At 42.7% G+C, this 19,118-nt stretch overlaps 1 protein-coding gene across 1 annotated transcript in view; it reads right to left on the bottom strand.

Annotated features, from left to right (window-relative positions):
• Positions 1-2,451: 2,451 nt before the first annotated feature.
• Positions 2,452-19,118, bottom strand: part of LOC118366639 (titin-like) — a 180,290-nt gene continuing 163,623 nt past the window's right edge. Inside the window, exons 195-212 of the mRNA XM_052493512.1 lie at positions 18,137-18,436; positions 17,722-18,027; positions 17,282-17,584; positions 16,809-17,090; positions 16,080-16,673; positions 15,674-15,964; positions 15,288-15,587; positions 14,818-15,120; positions 14,302-14,604; positions 13,602-14,186; positions 13,179-13,484; positions 12,421-12,720; positions 11,723-12,298; positions 11,295-11,600; positions 10,589-11,185; positions 4,473-10,391; positions 3,949-4,356; positions 2,452-3,802 (exon numbers count right to left, since the gene is read on the bottom strand). Of these exons, the coding sequence (XP_052349472.1) occupies positions 3,501-3,802; positions 3,949-4,356; positions 4,473-10,391; positions 10,589-11,185; positions 11,295-11,600; positions 11,723-12,298; positions 12,421-12,720; positions 13,179-13,484; positions 13,602-14,186; positions 14,302-14,604; positions 14,818-15,120; positions 15,288-15,587; positions 15,674-15,964; positions 16,080-16,673; positions 16,809-17,090; positions 17,282-17,584; positions 17,722-18,027; positions 18,137-18,436 (12,281 nt within the window). The 3' untranslated portion in view covers positions 2,452-3,500. The remainder of the gene's footprint in view (positions 3,803-3,948; positions 4,357-4,472; positions 10,392-10,588; positions 11,186-11,294; positions 11,601-11,722; positions 12,299-12,420; positions 12,721-13,178; positions 13,485-13,601; positions 14,187-14,301; positions 14,605-14,817; positions 15,121-15,287; positions 15,588-15,673; positions 15,965-16,079; positions 16,674-16,808; positions 17,091-17,281; positions 17,585-17,721; positions 18,028-18,136; positions 18,437-19,118) is intronic.

The raw sequence follows: 19,118 nt of genomic DNA, 5'->3' as shown, positions 1-19,118 counted from the left end.
CAGAGCTGGTGTAACTGAGTTAGATTTGTAGGCCTCCTTGCTCGCACACGCTTTTTCAGTTCTACCCACAAGTATTCTATAACATTGAGGTCAGAGCTTTGTGATGGCCACTCCAAGACCTTGACTTTGTTGTCCTTAAGCCATTTTGCCACAAATTTGGAAGTGTGCTTGGAGTCATTGTCCATTTGGAAGACCCATTTGCAACCAAGCTTTAACTTCCTGTCTGATGTCTTGAGATGTTGCTTCAATATAGCCACATAATTTTCCAGTCTCAAGATTCCATCTATTTTGTGAAGTGCACCAGTCCCTCCTGCAGCAAAGCACCCCCACAACATGATGCTGCCACCCACGTACTTCACGATTGGGATGGTGCTTCTCGGCTTGCAAGCCTCCCCCATTTTCCCTCCGAGCATAACGATGGTCTCTATGGCCAAACTTTGTCCCCATGTACAGTTTCAAACCGTAGTCTGGCTTTTTTTATGGCGGTTTTGGAGCAGTGGCTTCTTCCTTGCTGAGCAGCCTTTCAGGTTATGTCGATATAGGACTCGTTTTTACTGTGGATATAGATACTTCTGTACCTGTTTCCTCCAGCATCTTCACAAGGTCCTTTGCTGTTGTTCTGGGATTGATTTGCACTCTTCGCACCAAAGTATGTTAATCTCTAGGAGACAGAACGTGTCTCCTTCCTGAGCGGTATGACAGCTGTGTGGTCCCGTGGTGTTTATACTTGCCTACTATTGTTTGTACAGATGAACGTGGTACCTTCAGGTGTTTGGAAATTACTCCTAAAAATGAACCAGACTTGTGGAGGTCTTGGCTGATTTTCTTTTGATTTTCCCATGACGTCAAACAAAGAGTCACTGAGTTTGAAGGTAGGCCTTGAAATACATCCACAGGTACACCTCCAATTGACTCAAATGATGTCAATTAGCCTATCAGAAGCTTCTAACGCCATGACATCATTTTTTGGAATTTTCCACGCTGTTTAAAGGCACAGCCACCTTAGTGTATGTAAACTTCTGACCCACTGGAATTGTGATACAGTGAATTATAAATGAAATAATCTGTCAGTAAACAATTGTTTGAAACATGACTTGTGTCATGCACAAAGTAGATGTCCTAACCAACTTGCAAAAAACTATAGTTTGTTAATTAACAAGATATTTGTGGAGTGGTTGAAAAATGAGTTTTAATGACACCAACCTAAGTGTATGTAAACTTGTAGATTCAATGGTTGTAAAGATGGGTAGAGCTGTAATAAAAATATGCTCTGCTTTTTTGACACCACTCCAAAAAGCAAGTTCTACTGGCTCTAGTTTTATATCATCTTGATTATTGTCCAGTCGTGTGGTTCAGTGCTGCAAGGAAATACCTAGTTACGCTGCAGCTGGCCCAGAACAGAGTGGCATGTTTTGCTCTTAATTGTAATCAGAGGGCTGATATAAATACTATGCATGCCAGGCTCTCTTGGCTAAGAGTTGAGGAGAGACTGACGGCATCAATTCTTCTTTTTATAAGAAACATTTATGTGTTGAACATCCCAAATGGTTTGCATAGTCAATTTACACACAGCTCTGATACACACAATTATCCCACCAGACATGCCACCATGGGTCTTTTCACAGTCCCCAAATCCAGAACAAATTCAAGAAATCATACATTATTATATAGAGCTCTTATTGCATGGAACTTCCTTCCATCTCATATTGCTCAAATAAACAGCAAACCTGGTTTCAAAAAACAGATAAAGCAACACCTCGCGGCACAACGCCTCTCACCTATTTGACCCAGATAGTTTGTGTGTATGCATTGATATGTAGGCTACGTGTGCCCTTAAAAACATGTATGTAGTTCTGTCCTTGAGCTGTTCTTGTCTAATGATGTTCTGTATTATGTCATTCTGTATTATGTTTCATGTTTTGTGTGGAACCCAGGAAGAGTAGCTGCTGCTTTTGCAACAGCTAATGGGGATCCTAAGAAAATACCAAATACCAAAATACCTTGTCACAACACAACTGATTGGCTCAAACTAATTAAGAAATTCCACAAATGAACTTTTAACAAGGCAGACCTAGTAATTGAAATGCATTCCAGGTGACTACCTCATGATGCTGGTTGAGAGAATTCCAAGCGTGTGCAAAGCTGTCATCAACGCAAAGGGGGGCTACTTTGAAGAATCTAAAATATTTTGGGATTTGTTTCACACTTTTTGGCTACTTTGTGATTCCATATGTGTTATTTCATAGTTTTGATGTCTTCACTATTATTCTACAATGTAGAAAATAGTACAAACAAATATGAACCCTTGAATTCAGTAGGTGTGTCCAAACTTTTGATTGGTACTGTATATATATATATATATATATATATATATATATATATATATATATATATATATATGTTACATACATACAGTACATGCACATGAAGAACACAATCAGAAACACCTGAGACATTTTAGTGCTGATATCATGCTTTATTAAATCAATACTAAACTCAGGGAGGTTGCATATAATTATATAATTCTAATTTAAATCAAACAAAAGTGCAGGGCAGAACAGCTAATACATTTTGTTTTCTCTTAACACAGCAGGTGGTGTCACTGTGGTACACTTGCTTGATGTTTGCCTGACAACTGAACTGGTGAAATTCTAAAGCTAACACACAAAAATAAGGCACACAAGCAAACCTCCAAGAGATGGCTCTGCTTCTGCAAAAAAAGTGCAGGTTGGACTTTCAATTTTTTATGGCCAGGTTGATGTTGTTCGGAAAATCAATTAAGCAGTCATTTGCCAGAAACAGAGCGCAAAAAAATTATTTCAGCTCAAGTGCAGGCCGCTTGCACGTTGAACATGTCATTTAAATGGTGGTTATGACATAGTCAGTCCAGAACACAAGGCCTAGTTGTCCTGCTTACATGAGGGTTTATGCAAACAGCACTCAGGGTCTTATGATCATGTTACAATTCATAGGAGTTTGATAATAACACTGCAAGTAATAACATACAGTGTCTAACAGCTCATCTCTCTGATTTAGTCAACTTCAACAGGGAGCCTCTCTACCTGTTGAGGCAATCTTAAGACATCAACTTTTTGTTGAGGCACAGAGTTTAGTTTCAGGTTTAACAGGGTATTCGTTTCATGTGAAACTTTCTCCTTTTAAACATTTCAGTTTCATTTGTTTCAGTTAATATTGTCATAAATAACAATTCATACATTTTCCATAACCGTTAAATTCGGCTATATACATTATGTACATGTCACAGAAAAAATGGATGAAAAATCCTAAGTCATAATTATCCAATATGGCACATTTTATAACAACTTTAGACTTTAGTCTAGTTTGGCATAAATTAATGTCAAGTTTGGTATAAAAATAGTTCATATTTACAATAACAGAAATCAAGGTCTTTATCAAGTAAGATTATTTTTTGTTCAATTAATACATAAAAAGGCATTAAAGTAGGGAAGGGGGAGGATATAAATTATATTAACTGTTTTTTATGATCGAATGCTTATAGTTACTGTTGCAGTGTCAGATCCAAAGTCGTTGTACAGTTTGAGTGTGTATGCTCCAGCATCCTCTTTTTTCACACTGGTGATGATGAGTGTAGTGAGGTCCTCTGAGGTCTCGATGTGGAACCTACCGCCATGCTCCTCACCGGGCAGCGTTCTTCCACCGCGGGACCATTCGATGTTAGGGGTGGGCTCTCCGGAGAAAGCACAGGCCACAGTGAGAACCTTTCCAAGTTCAATGGTGATGTCCTCTGGGAGAGCTTCGATTCTTGGTGCCCCTGTCGCACCTGTTAGAACACAAATAAAAAAATTCTTAGCAACTGCACTACTACAAATATGGGTAACATTTTACTTAAAGCCTGAAGGTTTAATGCATTATGATGTAGCTATAATGCATTGTATGTCATAAGCATATACAGTATGAGATACTTACCTAGCATACCCTGTGCAATAGATCTCATGGAGGATCCCTCTAGGTGGGAGTGACTCATCATTTCAGTCATACTGCTGGAGCTCATGGCATGGGAAGATGTCATGGAAGACATGCTAGATAGAGACATGGTTTCCATCTGCATTTCAGCAGCCATGGCAGCCATGCTAGACATACTGGCCATACTGGAACTGCTGAAAGATGTCTCCTGATGCATAGAAGATGAAGAAGCCATGTGGACTGATTGGGAAGAGAAGCTTTCCTTCATGCTGCTAAGAGCAGCACTCTCCCCCATCATCATCATCTGAGCTCCTTCATGGATGTCTTTCTTAACAACCTGTTCTGAACTTGTATGGGAGGCTAAAGCCATAGATGCCTCTTTTTGACTCATTGATACCTGTTCAGTTTTCACTTAAATAGAAGAAAAAAGACAAAGAACCATTAGAAATTGTGAATATACAGACTTGTATTGAATTCGTACAGAATTTTGTTTTATCAAGAGGTTTGCTTTTTACAGCAAAACGTACCTTTCATGGCCATGTGCTGCTGCACATAAGCTGTGACTTTAGTGTAGATGGATTGGAACACTTGGCCAACAAATGAGAATGAAGATTTAGTAGAGACTCCTCCTTCTGCAATGAGCTCACAAGAGTATTCTCCCTGGTCGTTCTCAGAGAGGTCATGGATAATGAGAGAACAATGTCCATCCACAGACATATGGAACTCATAGTGGCTGCTCTGTGTCAGTTTCATTCCATTCCTGTACCACACAACTTCTCTCACGCTGCTTTCAGATACACAGGACATTCTCACTGTGTCTTCTGAGGCTTTGGCTGTGAGTTGGTGGATAATCTTTGGAGCTTTAGGAGTTGGGGATTTCACTGTTAGTGGAGATTTTACTCTCTTAGGTGAGGTGACTTGGGGAGGTGACTTCACTCCTTTTGGTTCAGGAGACTTGACTTGGGGAGGTGACTTCACTCCTTTTGGTTCAGGAGATTTGACTTGAGGAGGTGACTTCACTCCTTTTGGTTCAGGAGATTTTACTTGAGGAGGTGACTTCACACCCTTTGGTTCGGGAGACTTGACTTGGGGAGGTGGTTTCACTACCTTTGGTGAAGCGATTGGTTCAGGAGACTTGGCTGGAGGAGGGGATTTCACCCTTGGAGGCGAGACAACTGGTTCAGGAGACTTGACTCTGGGAGGTGATTTCACTCCCTTAGGCAACATGATTGGCTCAGGAGACTTGACTGGAGGAGGCGACTTCACCCTGAGAGGGGAAGAGATTGGTTCAGGAGACTTGACAGGAGGAGGGGACCTCACTCTTGGAGGTGAGGTGATTGGTTCAGGAGACTTGACTGGGGGAGGGGACTTCACCCTTGGAGGCGAGGTGATTGGTTCATGAGACTTGACAGGAGGAGGGGACTTCACCTTTGGAGGCGAGGTGATTGGTTCAGGAGACTTGACTGGTGGAGGGGACTTCACCCTTGGAGGCGAGGTGATTGGTTCATGAGGCTTGACAGGAGGAGGGGACTTCACCCTAGGAGGTGAGGTGATTGGTTCAGGAGACTTGATTAATGGGGTTGGGGTTTGGGGAACACTGGTAGGTGAAGCTACTCGTTCAGGAGCCTTGAATCCAGGCTCTGGTGACTTTATTGAGACAAAAACCTCCTCTTCGACAATTGCTCGGAAAATGGTCAGACTAAACTGAGTCTCTTGTCTGCCCTCAGCATTCTCAACCAGCAGTGTGTAGGTGCCTTCATCAGACGATTGTACAGAGGAAATTTCAAACGTAGACTTGTACTGCGTGGTAGATACCATAAGACGATGAGAGGATACAATTACTCGTCCCTCATGCAACCATGTAACACTTGGTGCTGGTTCGCCATCAATGTCGCAAGTGAATCGAGCAGTCTCTCCTTCATTCACTGTTGCAGACTGTGGTTTAGTCAGTATTCTGGCTGCCAGAGTTGACTTAACTTTATGAACAGTCACTTGCTCAATTTCTGACGCCTCCATAGCCCTCATTTTTGTTTCAGTTGAAGAATATGTTTCAGATCTTTCAGACGATGCATGTCTTTCACCCGACACGTATCTTTCAGTCAATCGAAACTTATCAGATGATGCTGATGATAAGGATGCTGCAGATGATAAGTATTCAGTTGATGCATACTTCGCGGATGCGGCATATTTTTCAGATGCAGAAATAAATCGTTCAGATGAATCATATCTGTCATATGTTTCACGTGATTCAGTTAACTTTGATTTACTTTCTTTCACTTCCATATGTGTTGCTGAGGAGGAAGCTGCCTTGAAGGATGATATGTGGTAATGGTCTGTCTTTGTGATATCAGGAACAAATGGTTGTGGCGCATCCTCATCTTTACGACGTGATGTATATGTGGAGAATTCACCTCCAGAAACATCAAGGATACCATAGTCGGACGCTTCTCCCTTTGAATTTGAACAAACAGCACGATACGTGCCACTGTCCTCTGCCTGACAATCACGGATCTGTATAGACAGCACTCCACTCATGTTTGTGAAGCGTAACTTCTCACTTTCTTGAATCAGTTGTCCGTTATGAAACCACTGGATCTCAGCAACAGGCTTCGCTTGGACATTCAGAGTGAACTTCGTATTCTGACCACATGGGACACGATGGGAACGCATTCTCACAGTCACACGTGGGGCGTGGTCGAGGCTAAAGGGTGTTTGGGTCACCGTCTGGTACTTGCGCTCAGATTTCAGTGCAGCCTTTCTTGACTCGTATCTGGACATGATGTCAAATCTGGCTGACCTCTCAAATCTTGAGGATGAGCGGGAGGATCTCTCAGCTGAAGCTGGGGGGCTGGGGGAGCGTGGACGCGTCCTCTCAGGGGTGGGGGATCTCCTTTCGATGATCTCCTCTGGCTCCAGAGGACGTGGGCGAGGAGTTCTTATAAGCTCAGAAACAGGGCGCATCAGCTCAATGTATGTAGGAGACAGTGATCTTCTCCTCCTCAAGAACTGTGAAACTTTTGTTCTCTTGATCTTGTGCTCGGTTACTTGTGATTCTTCTCTTCTTGCTAAATGTTTACTTTCTTTATGACGCAGAGCAGACAACTCGAACCGGACAGGGCTGCCTTGTGGGGAGGCAGAGAAGCCAAGTTCAAGCTCCTCCTCAAGTTCGAGCCTTTCTTGTTCAGTTTTCTTCATTGACAGGTAATCACCAATGGGCTGCAGAAGCTCTTCATCACTCATATCACAAAGGGAGCATCTTCTTGACCTGAAGGATGCCTCGGATCCAAAAGAAGGTGACCGTCTTGCTGGTCTTACTGTTTCCAAGTCATCTTGCGTGAGCTTCGGGATACGCCATCTTGGCCTGTACTGGTCAGTAATTCTAGGAAGGGGCATGACATAGAATTGCTCCCACCTGGAGAGACGAATTCGTTTCTGTCTCTTCTGTACAATCTTCTCCATCCGCTCAGGCATTTCATACTGATCTCTAAGTTTCTTGTACCACTTCATGTCAGACAATGGTACAAAGTGTTTAATCAACAGGTCTTCATCCAGAGCACTTGCATCATGGACACGTGACTCAGGAATTTCATATGGCATGCGAAGTTTCCTTTCCTCGATATGTACAAATGGTTTTTCTTCTGTGATATCAAATTCCCCTTCACAGTGTTTGGTGCTCACTGCCGGCTTGTATATGTCTGCAGCGTGTTTCAAAGCCTCTTGAGCCGCTGGGTTGAGTCCAGTAACTTCAGTGGTGGAAAGGCGTTGCGCCATTTTCAGTGTCTTGTCAATTTGTTGTTGAACATATTTCTGTTGTTCCACCTCACTCTTATATTCTCTCCTCTTGTATGTAATGCGGTCCACCTTCAGTGTAGCCTGGCAACTCACTGATCCAACACAGTTTGTTGCGGTAACTTTGTAAAGACCTGAATCCTCAACAAGAGTTTCTCTGACATGCAGAACGTGATAGTCTACATCCTCTTGAACAACTGTGATTTGTTGGTTGAATTCCAGTGGCCTGCCATCCTTCTCCCACTTCAAGATTGGTGCAGGTGTTCCCGAGACTCTCAAGTCAAAGTGGACACTATGGCCCTCTACACACTCCACGTTAGCCAACAGCCGTTTGAACATTGGCCTCATGGTGTCTTCACTAACAGGGTGAGGTGTCACTGTAAGACGTGCTGTGCAACTGTCTTCACCAAACTTGTTGTGGGCCATAACAGTATATTCAGCATCGTCATCAAGGTCAAGATTGTGGATCATCAATTGATAAAGACCCTTGTCACTAATGAAAGTGTACTTCTTATCATCTCGTTTGATTTTCTGTCCAGCCTTCAACCATGTTACTGTTGGCTCTGGGTGCACTGTTATGGTTACACCAAAACGAACATCTTCACCGATGTAAGCAGCGCGGTTGTACAGAGGCAGAGTGAAGTCTGGTGGTCTCTGCATAAGTCTTTGCTTATCAAGCTTCCTCTTCTTTGTGAGTGAGCGTCCAATGAAGTGTTCACGGTAGCATCTCACAGTTTCAACAAAGAGTTCTCCATAGGCATTATCTTCACCGTCCTGACTGATGACTTTGCATCTGTAGACACCATCGTCAGATGTTTCAATTTCCTTGACGTAGATGCTAGCAACTCCATTGATGTAGCTGATTTCATATTTGTGACTTGCTGTTAACTGGCGGGTGCCAAAGTACCAAGTTGCTTTTGTGGTTTCATCATAATGTTCAATGTTGCAAACAAATCTGACATGTCCACCCTCCTCTGAAGATCCATGCATGACTGGACCGGCTCTCAGACCTTCTGTAGGGTGCGCAATCTTGACTTTGCCAACTGCATAACCTCTGTAACTTCTGAAGCCACCACCGAAAGCAACGCGAGCTGATGAAACAATTGTCTCTCTCTCTTTCTTCACCAACGTCTGGTAGTATCTTCTGTGTCTCAATGTCTTGATAGTTTTTTTGCTGAGGTGCTCCAGCTTCAATCTAAGCCAAGGATGTTCCAGCGCTTCATGAGCAGTCATACGTTTCTTCAGGTCTTTACACAGAAGTCTGTCACAGAAGTCCATACCTTCGAGGCTGGTCTCTTTGAAAGCCTCACTGTCGAAGATGTACTCTGCATTTGAGATATTCTCAATCATTTTTGTGGTTGATTCTGCTGCAAAGGGGTTAAGTCCACTAAGGAGCACATATGTTAGTACACCAACTGACCACATGTCAGTTGCAGTGCTGACAAGTCCATGACGGTGGACTTCAGGTGCACAATACTCTGGTGCAGTGAAATTGATTCTGATATTTTCTCCAGGAGTCAGTAATCTAGCCTGGCCCATTTCAATAATTTTGATATTTGTGCTCTTTCTTGTGGTGTAGACAATGTTGTCAGGTTTGATTTCAAAATGAGCATAGTTGAGTTTGTGCAAGAACTTCAGAGCTGAGCACACCTGTCTCAGGTATCTAACAATCTCCAGTTCTGAGAGCTCAAAGTTGCCTGTGCCAAGTCGTTCAAAGATGTCTACACCTGAGATGAACTCATAGATCAAGACCATTTCTTCCAAACTGTCAAAAGACTCATGTAAGTATATGAAGTTCTTGTGTTTAGAGAGATTGAGTGTCTCAATTTCCCTAGTAACTAGCTCCTGATCAGTACCTTTGATCTTGATAAACTTGGCCATGAATGTCTTCTTGGACTTGTTTTCAACACAGCGATGAACAACGCCAAATGTTCCGGCACGTGCCAGCTCCTCAGAAATTGTGTACTGTGCAGCCACCATCTTGATTTTTGATGAATGTGGTGCCTCTTCTTTGGTGATTTCTCTAGCTTCATCAACTTCTTCATCGTAGTTTCTGATAACGGATTTATCTTCTATTGTTGTAACAGGCTCAGTTGGTTCAGAATGATCGCTCAGACCAAACTGGTTCTCCGCAATGACACGGAACTGGTATTTTGTCTTGCCAAACAGAGCGATCATGGTGTATTTAGGCTCGTTGGTTTGGCCTGCGCGGATCCACCTGTCACCTGATGTGGGGCACTTCTGAATAATGTAGTTAATGATAGGGCTTCCGCCATCTTTTTCTGGAGGACTCCAGGTTAGAGTGATGGAATCTCTAGTGATTTCACTGACTTTAATGCCCTTAGGAGGATCTGGTACATCTGCCACGGCAACTTCAATGGTCTGTTTGTCAACTCCGAATCTGTTCTTGGCAGTGATTACATAGTAACCTGTATCCTTCTTCTGAACTCCTTTGGGGAAGACGAGTGAAGTAAATGATCTTGTGACAATCACTTGAGTGTGAGCAGATGATCCCATGATCTCTGGTCCCTTCTGCCATTGTATTTGAGGGTCGGGCTTGCCACTGATTGGAATCTTAATGGTAACCACTTCACCCTTTACAGCATGAACTGCTCCCATGCCTTGCAGTTCTTGAGGTAGGTGGATCTTGGCAGGAACTGGAGGAGAAAAGAAAGAATATAAATGAATTGAGTATATCAATACTTATATATAATATATATATATACAATTCTAAATTACCTAAATGTTTTATAAAATGTAAGGGAATTCAAACTTGTTTTACTTTAAAAAGACGTATGTTTAACCCAAAATGTCCTCTTAAAATACTTTTCATCAGCCTATCAAAAATGTTTACCTTCAACAGTCAGATTCACTGTTGTAGAGATGGATCCTCCTTGGTTTGTTGCCCTGACTTGATAGACACCTGCGTCGCTGTCCTCGGCATTAGCAATAACAAGTTGGTAATAACCTCCCTTGAATTCTTGCAATTTGAGTTTGGTACCATCTGCAACAATTTCTTTGCCATTCCTATACCATTTCACAGCAGGGATGGGATGTCCAACAATTTTGGTGACAAATGTAGCATTGGATCTAAACTTCACAATCATTTCTGGTCTCATTTCTTCTCTGAAGACAGGAGGTTTCATTGTGAGACCTGATTTGGGAATGATGGCCTCTGACACCTCACTCCAATCACTTTCACCACCCATGTTTTCACATTTCACACGGAACTCATACTCAAAGCCCTCAAGAAGGCCTTTTACAGCAAAATGTGTCTCATGGATTTTATTGGATGTACAAGTGATCCATTTGTTCTGTTTCTTCTCTCGTTTTTCAAGGAAATAGTTATTTATCTTTGCACCTCCATCGTCTTTTGGTGGTTTCCAGAACACAAGACAAGAATCCTTGGTCACTTCTGTGACAACAGGCTGCATGGGAATTCCAGGTTTTTCTGAGGAACAGACAATGAGAGCGATGTCATAGAAGTGCATTATTCTCCTAACCGTTACAGTAAACATGATCTATGTGATATATTTATCATTGTCAACAAGCATACTTACCGAATGGACTTTTGATAATGAGAACACCAGGAACTTCAAGTGCCTCACTGACTCCATATTGGTTCTGAGCAGAAACACGGAAGTAGTATCCAGCACTTTCAATCAGATTTTGAATCCTGCAAGTGTTTCCTGAGACTGACGATGACACCAGATGCCACTCCTCGCCTTCCTTTGCTTCTCGTTTTTCCACAATGTAGTTGGTGATCATTGATCCACCATCATCCTTTGGTGGTTTCCAGCTGATGATCACTGCACTCTTCAACACAGCATCAACAACAATAGGTCCCTCAGGTTTGGTAGGTTTATCTGGAAAAAAAGTAAAAATCAACATTTAGATAACAACTTCTCTGTTGGTCATGCACAACATTGGTTATGTTAATAAAATAAGCAATTATATTATTACAATAATAGTAAAAGAAAATTGTTACCTTGAATTTCAACCTTGAGTGTGGTTTCAACAGTTCCAAATTTGTTGGTCAATTGCACCTTGTATCTTCCAGCATTTGTTTTGCGCTGTACATTCCTTATAACCAGATGAGTGTAACTCTCAGTGTTTTCAATTATCACGTTTTCAGACGCGTTAAGCGGCTTCTTTGCATAGAACCACATGATTTGTGGAATTGGACGGCCAATGTAGACAACATGGAGACGAAGACTTGTTCCACACCCTGCTGTGTATTTCTCCTTCAATGGGAATCCAGGGTGGAAAGCAGGTGCGGCCTGCAAGCGCAGCTTGCCGCTGGACTCTGTTTCACCGGCTTCATTGGCGGCTCTGCAAGTGTATATGCCCTCATCTTCCTGTTCATCTGTGGCCACTGTCAGTGAATGGTTGCGACCATCAGAACTCATCTTGTACTTGCGGCTCTGGATCAGCTCCTTGCCATATCTGTACCATCTGATGTCAGGAAGGGGACGTCCAATAATCTGGCATGTCAGAGTTCCTGATTCACCAAGTTTTGTGATGACATCTGCCATGTCTTCCTTGAGACTAGGAGCCTCTCCCACTGTTGAAACATAAACAGAGCATGAACATTATTTCTAATGAATAGCAATGATACTTTTTAATCAATGATTTTTGTAATCTAAGGCGCTTAGAGTATTTTATGAAAATATTATGCCAACGTACAGCTCAGTTTAGTCTTGATGCCCATGGCGGTCCTGCGAGGTCTACTCATTCCTGTTTCATTTTCTGCAAGGATTCTGAACTCGTACTCTGTAGCCTCCATCAGACCACCCATGGTGAACTGTCTGTCCTTGGAACGCTCCTTGTTGCATTTCTTCCAGGCACTTTCACCTGCCTGTCTGAACTCAATCCAGTAACCCAGGATCTCTTTGCCACCATCGCATTCTGGGCGCAGCCAGTGAATAGTGATGCAGTCTTTGGCAACGGAGATTATATCAATCTCACCTGGTTGACTGGGTTTGTCTATTCAAAGAGAGAGAGAAGTAACCATGCAATTATAAAAAAAATATTATTTAAGTATTGTATTATTTATAATATTTATATGTATTATTAAAGGTGCAATATGCAGAAATCGCCATTTCCTGCTAAAATTCTAATAGTTCGCCTAATTTCAGTTTTTGACAAAACGTTATTGTGTAGAAAATCATTGTACCATCTAAACCGCTGTGAAATATCTGTTCCATAACCAAATATATTGTAATTTCAGCTGTTTGAAACTGAACGTAAAAGACGCAAAAACAAAACTTAAGAACAGGAAGCATATAATTCGCACACAGAACAGATCTACCACTTCTTACACTTCCTTTCAATGAGATTGACAGATCTATAACTATAATTTCTATGTTCATTTTGTCGGGTCACCCAAAAAGTTACATATTGCAGCTTTAAATATATAATCGAAAGGCCTATTAAATACATACCGAATGGATCTTTGCATATAACATTTTCAGATACTGGTCCAGGTTCACTCTGACCGATGTCGTTTTGTGCCACGACACGGAACAGATATTCAGCGTCAGGGATGAGTCCAGTGAGAGTGTACATTGTAGTGGTGATGTGTGTCTTGTTGTGACGCACCCACTTCTCTGTGGACACCTCTCTCCTCTCAACGTAGTATCCTGTAATGCGGGCGCCACCATCATCTTTTGGTCTGCCCCAAGATAGAGCAACAGTGCTCTTTGTGACATCCATAACTTCTGGTGGGTTGATTGGAGGTTCTGGTGGAGCTGTTGTATAGAAATTAGAATTGCATAATTGTAAATAGAAGAACTGAGGAGTGATAACACAAGAAAACACATTTTATATTTGCAGAACAATAATTATGAACATTCAAAAATACTTACACAGCGGTGTCTTTGGAGTGACACATTCATCTGATTTGAGAGATCTGCTCACACCAAACTGGTTTTCAGCAGTGATCTTGAAATGGTATTCAACATTCTCCTTCAGCCCCTTGACCACCAGAGCTGTGTCCACCACTCTTGAGTCCACAGTGTACCATGCTACCTTTGATACCTCTCGCCTTTCAACGATGTAACCCAGGATATCAGAGCCACCGTCTTCAGAGGGAGGTCTCCAGCTGACTCTTACAGAGCGAGCCTGGATATCATCAAACTCAAGGGGACCTTCCGGTGCGTCTGGACGTCCAATCACTTTAACATTGATGTAGACAGCCTTCCTGCCACATTTGTTCTCCAGGACCAGGTCATATGTGCCAGTGTCATCTCTGTGGGCTTCTTTGATCACAAGTTCAGTGATATCATCATTGGTGGCAATCATAGCTCTGTGAGAGATATCTCGGCCTTCCTTTGTCCACTTGCAAATAGGGACTGGTTTACCCTTGATGGGCACAGACAGCCTGATGACTCCTCCCTGTCTGACCACATAGCCTTCCTCATATTTGAGGTCCAGTTCATAATCGGGATAGTCTGAAATGAAGCATACAGACATTGTTAAGTTAGTTCACATTTGACACAAGCTTCAAAAGCAAAATACAAAATACAGCTCTTCCTGGTACGCTATACACATAATTGTATCCCTTACCAAGCATTTCTGTAACCTTGACGATTCCTGGGATCTCGACTGGCTCTCCGGGGCCACCAGCGTTGCAGGCCATTACACGGAACTTGTACTCAGCTCCCTGAGGCATGTGCGTCAGAGTGTATTCACAGATCTTTATGGGTGTTGTGTTGCACATGGTCCATTCCACCTGATCCACCTTCTGCATCTCAATCAGGTAACCAGTGATGACAGAACCACCCTCTTCCTCTGGAGGACTCCAGGCTAGAGACACAGACGTCCTGGTTGTGTCTGTGACCATGGGGAACTGTGGTGCACTAGGAGGCTCTGTTTAGATAAAGACAAATATAATAGTTTTGGTCATATACACAAGTTTGAAAATGGTAGAAACTAAGTTGCAAGGACATTTTGACCCATAAATCATTGAGTTGAATAACACATGACAAAAAAAGTTAAACATAGTAATTACATAATTTACTGCTTATTTCAATGTTTCTTATATGGGACACAACAACTAAGGACAGGATTACAGAGGCATACCGATGGGATCCATGGCGATAGCTGGTTTAGATGCCATACTGGGTTTGCTCGAGCCTCTGGAGTTGAGGGCGATCACGCGGTACTCATACTCATTGCCTTCGCACAGACCTGATGATCTGTATCTGGTCATGGTGACTGGGTTCTTAACGATGCTCATCCACCTTTCAGATCTGACCTCCTTGCGCTCAATTATATATCCAGACACTTGGGAGCCTCCATCTTCTTCTGGTGGCTGCCATGTGATGGTCATTCCCTCATGAGTCACATCCAGTACATCAGGTCGGTTTGGTGGACTGGGTACGGCTGTGGAGAGATTAGAGATTTCAAATGAGATCAGTTATAGCCACCATCATCCCTTTTCTTTAACTTCCTCCAAATAAAGTACACTGTTTTTGTGTTTTAATTATAGTGTATAATACATTTTGTCAAAAGGTGAAATGTACTGTGTTTTAGGATTTATGATGACTTACTCTTGAGACTCTTGCATTCAACAACTTCAGACTGCAAGAATCCCCCAATGCCAAAGCGGTTTGTTGCAGCCACACGGAACACGTATTCAGTTCCCTCAGACAATCTGGTGAACTTGAATGTGGGTCTTGTGACAGATTCGGACACTGGCAGCCATCCGGGGCGGTGAGCGTCACGCTGCTCAACAACATAGCCACTAACGTTGGAGCCGCCATCCTTCTCTGGTGGCTCCCAGCTGACTGTTACAGATGTGGCATCAACGGCATCAACTGTGATCGGTCCAATAGGTATTCCAGGTTTATCTAGACAGAAATAAGCAGACGGTTGTATTTAGAATATTCCAATACAAAAACATAAGAACACACAAACCAAAAACACACACACTTACCAAGAATGATAATTTTAAGTATCTCTGTCGCAGTTCCTACAGAATTCTTTACTTGAAGAGTGTAGCTACCAGTGTCATCAATGGTTGTCTCACGGACAGTCAGTTTGGTGTATTTTCCATTAGACACAATCTTAACCCGGTCAAGACTATCCTTCATTTTAGCACCATTGAAGGACCAGGTGCAAACTGGAGCAGGTCTGGCCTTTATAGGAATATTGAGGTCGATTGGTTTGCCGGCTGGCACATGGACAACCTTCTGTGGAATGCCGGCCAGATCAATATAGGGTGCCACTGTAAAAGGAAATATTTTTGGGGAAAATTAGACCATCTGAAGATGTATCAAAACTTTCATTTTTAAATAGATCAACTGCCATGTGTGTAGCATAAGAATCAGAATATAACATACGTAGTTGTTCCTGAATGACCACAGGTCCTGTAATCTCCCTAGGTTCGCTAACTCCTCTGGTGTTGGTAGCTCTGATTCTGAAGAGATAAGTCTCCTTCTCTGTCAGACCAGTGATGGTGTGCTGGGACATGGACTGTTTAACGGTGGCCACTGCACTCCATCTGTCTGATCCAACGATGTTAGCTTCAATGACGTAGCCCGTCAGTCTGCTTCCACCATCATGAAGAGGTTTCTCCCAGTTAAGTATGGCAGAGGACTTTCCAATATCCACAATGTGCAGATCCTGAGGAAGGCTGGGTACTTCACAGATCAACACTGATTCAGGGGTTTCACATGGTTCTCCAACACCATATATGTTCTCTGGTAACACTCTGAAGAAGTAGTGTACTGATTCCTCCAGGCCAGTAATTCTGAACAAGGTCTTCCTGCATTCTGTTGTAACTGTTTTGTAGGATTTCATTGAAGCTTCACGTTTCTCAATGATGTAGTTGTTCACAGGGGCTCCACCGTCAATAGATGGTACGTCCCATGTAATGACGACAGACTCCTTTGTGTAGTCTTTGACTCTAACTGAACCGGGTGGTCCAGGAGTGTCTGGAAAATACAGAGAGGATTAACTGACTGTTCACAGCACATGACGATTCACTATTCCATATGTAATTAAATGGTTCACAGATAGTTCCTAATCATTTAACCATCTTAAGTATGTCAACGTAACCAATAACTTACCATAAACCTTGACGAGAATAGTTGCTGACTTCTTGCCAGATGGATTTTCAGCCTCAATGGTGTATTTGCCGGCATCGTAACGATGGACCTTCTCAACGATTAGTTGAGTATAACTATCAGTTGTATCAATGAACCCACGGCTCTGCAGGTCAATGCCAGGTTTCCTCCATGTCAGTACAGGAGCCGGTCTTCCAGCCACATTGACGAACAGCCTAAGAGTGTTACCAGCTCTCAGACACACAATCTTCTTCAGATCATCAGGGAGCTCAAGATCAGGGATTGCTGTTGTGACAAAACATTACAGCACGTTTACAACATAATAACAGCACATATACCAATTATAAGTCTAAAAAGAGGGTCTTTGATTCAATGTAGACATTGGTTTAAACTGCAGTTATACCAGGTTAACCCTTTACATACAAACATGCTGCCATTGTGAATTATTGACAGTAAAAGCATAAGAACAAACGTACAGAGTTTCTCAACAGGCTCAATTTCCACACTAGGTTCGCTGAATTCCCCAGTGCCATTGCTATTGACTCCTGCGACACGGAAACTGTACTTCTTGTTGCTTTGAAGTCCAGTGGCAACAAACGCATTGGTCTTTAAAGTCTTCTGAGTGGCCCTGTACCACTGCTCGGTTCCTTCCTCAAGCACCTCCACCACGTAGCCAACAACATCAGCGCCACCATCATACATGGGTCTGGTCCATTGCAAGCTAATGCTATGCTTGGTGGAATCTACCACTCGTGGAATTGAAGGAGGGGCTGGAGTGTCTGGAAAACACAAAATACAGTATGAGTCATTCAGCAGCAGCAGTGTTTCAGAAGTCAACCATAAGTCAATGGTAAGATTATAAAGATGGACCTCATATGGTTACTAAAATCTAGACTATGACTTTTTGATCACGTACATGTTGGCTCTCTACAGTAGGCATAGTTAGAGGCTTCACTGGGCTGGCTGTTTCCAGCTGTATTCACAGCTGTAACACGGAACTGGTAGTCACTGCCTTCCAGCAAACCAGAGATCTTCAGGCGGATGTCATAGATGGTAAAGGTCTTATTGACCCTGGTCCATCTGGAACTGCTCTTCTCACGTTTGTCCACCAGGTAATTCTTGATCTCACTTCCGCCATCACTTTCAGGTTTCATCCATTCAATGATGACGTGCTCCTTTCCTACAGCCGTGACTTCTGGTGCTCCAGGTTGTGATGGGACAGCTGCAATGATAAAGGAAAATAAAACATGTTTAATAAGGTTTGGGCTTTGAATAAGACAACAATTGTATTGCATCTATTAAAATGACATGGCCACTGAATGCATGCTTACTATATGCGTTTCTGGCGATGACAGGCTCGGACTCCAAAGGCACGCCAGGTCCGAACTTGTTTACTCCTCTGACACGGAAGACGTACTCGTTGTTCTTGATCAGTTTGGAGCTGACACAGGACAGAGTCTTGCACTCGGTCTCCATGATCACCCAGTTGAGTCTGCTGGTCTCACGTCTATCAACAATGTAATGAGTGACAAGATCTCCACCGTCCTCCAGAGGGATCTTCCAAGACACAGTGCACTTCTCCTCTGTCACCCTGGTGATTGTGACCTTTTCCTCAGGAGGCCCTGGTGTATCTGGAAATACAGAGTGAAACATTAAATTGGGTTATTATAACAGTGGAGGCTCTTCAGAGGAGTAAGGGGAGGACCATCGTCCACAGTGAATTTCATAAAAATGTAATTGTTGGAGCGAGCGGTCGCATTCGCACTTCGCTCTGCAGGTTGTATAACTTTTTCATTACATTTCATTATAGTACAACGGTTTGATTTGTCTAATCTTAGCAATTCTTCTTAGCTAGCTACATAGCCGTCCTTGTATCAGAGATAATTGCATAATTATCGTATTTCGTCGCCCTAACGTAGCCTTCACTGCTATTCGCCCAGGAGCTAGCAACGCTAGCTAACACCCACAGATTAGCATCACTGTAGTGCTATTCACTCAACTGAACGACTTGATTAGTTTAGTGTTAGCTAGCTACATAGCTGTCTTTGTTTCCAAGATAATTGTGTAGTTTAGAGTGTGTAGTCTTGGAGTGATTATCTTAATTCACTGAGGTTCGCTAGCCAGCTATTTGTCGTCCTTAACGTAGGAGACTCTGCTAGCTAGCCAACAGCTAACAGCTAGCCAACGTCACCACACACACGTCTACTGAATCGAATTCAACAACCCGGTCAGGTAGTATCACATTTTCATTTCATTTCATTACAGTACAACGGTTTGATTTGTTTGATCGTAGCTAGCTACATAGCTAGTTAC

Source organism: Oncorhynchus keta, chromosome 34 (assembly GCF_023373465.1).
Source record: "Oncorhynchus keta strain PuntledgeMale-10-30-2019 chromosome 34, Oket_V2, whole genome shotgun sequence".
Lineage (NCBI taxonomy): Eukaryota > Metazoa > Chordata > Actinopteri > Salmoniformes > Salmonidae > Oncorhynchus > Oncorhynchus keta.
This window is presented reverse-complemented; position numbering and strand designations above follow the sequence as displayed.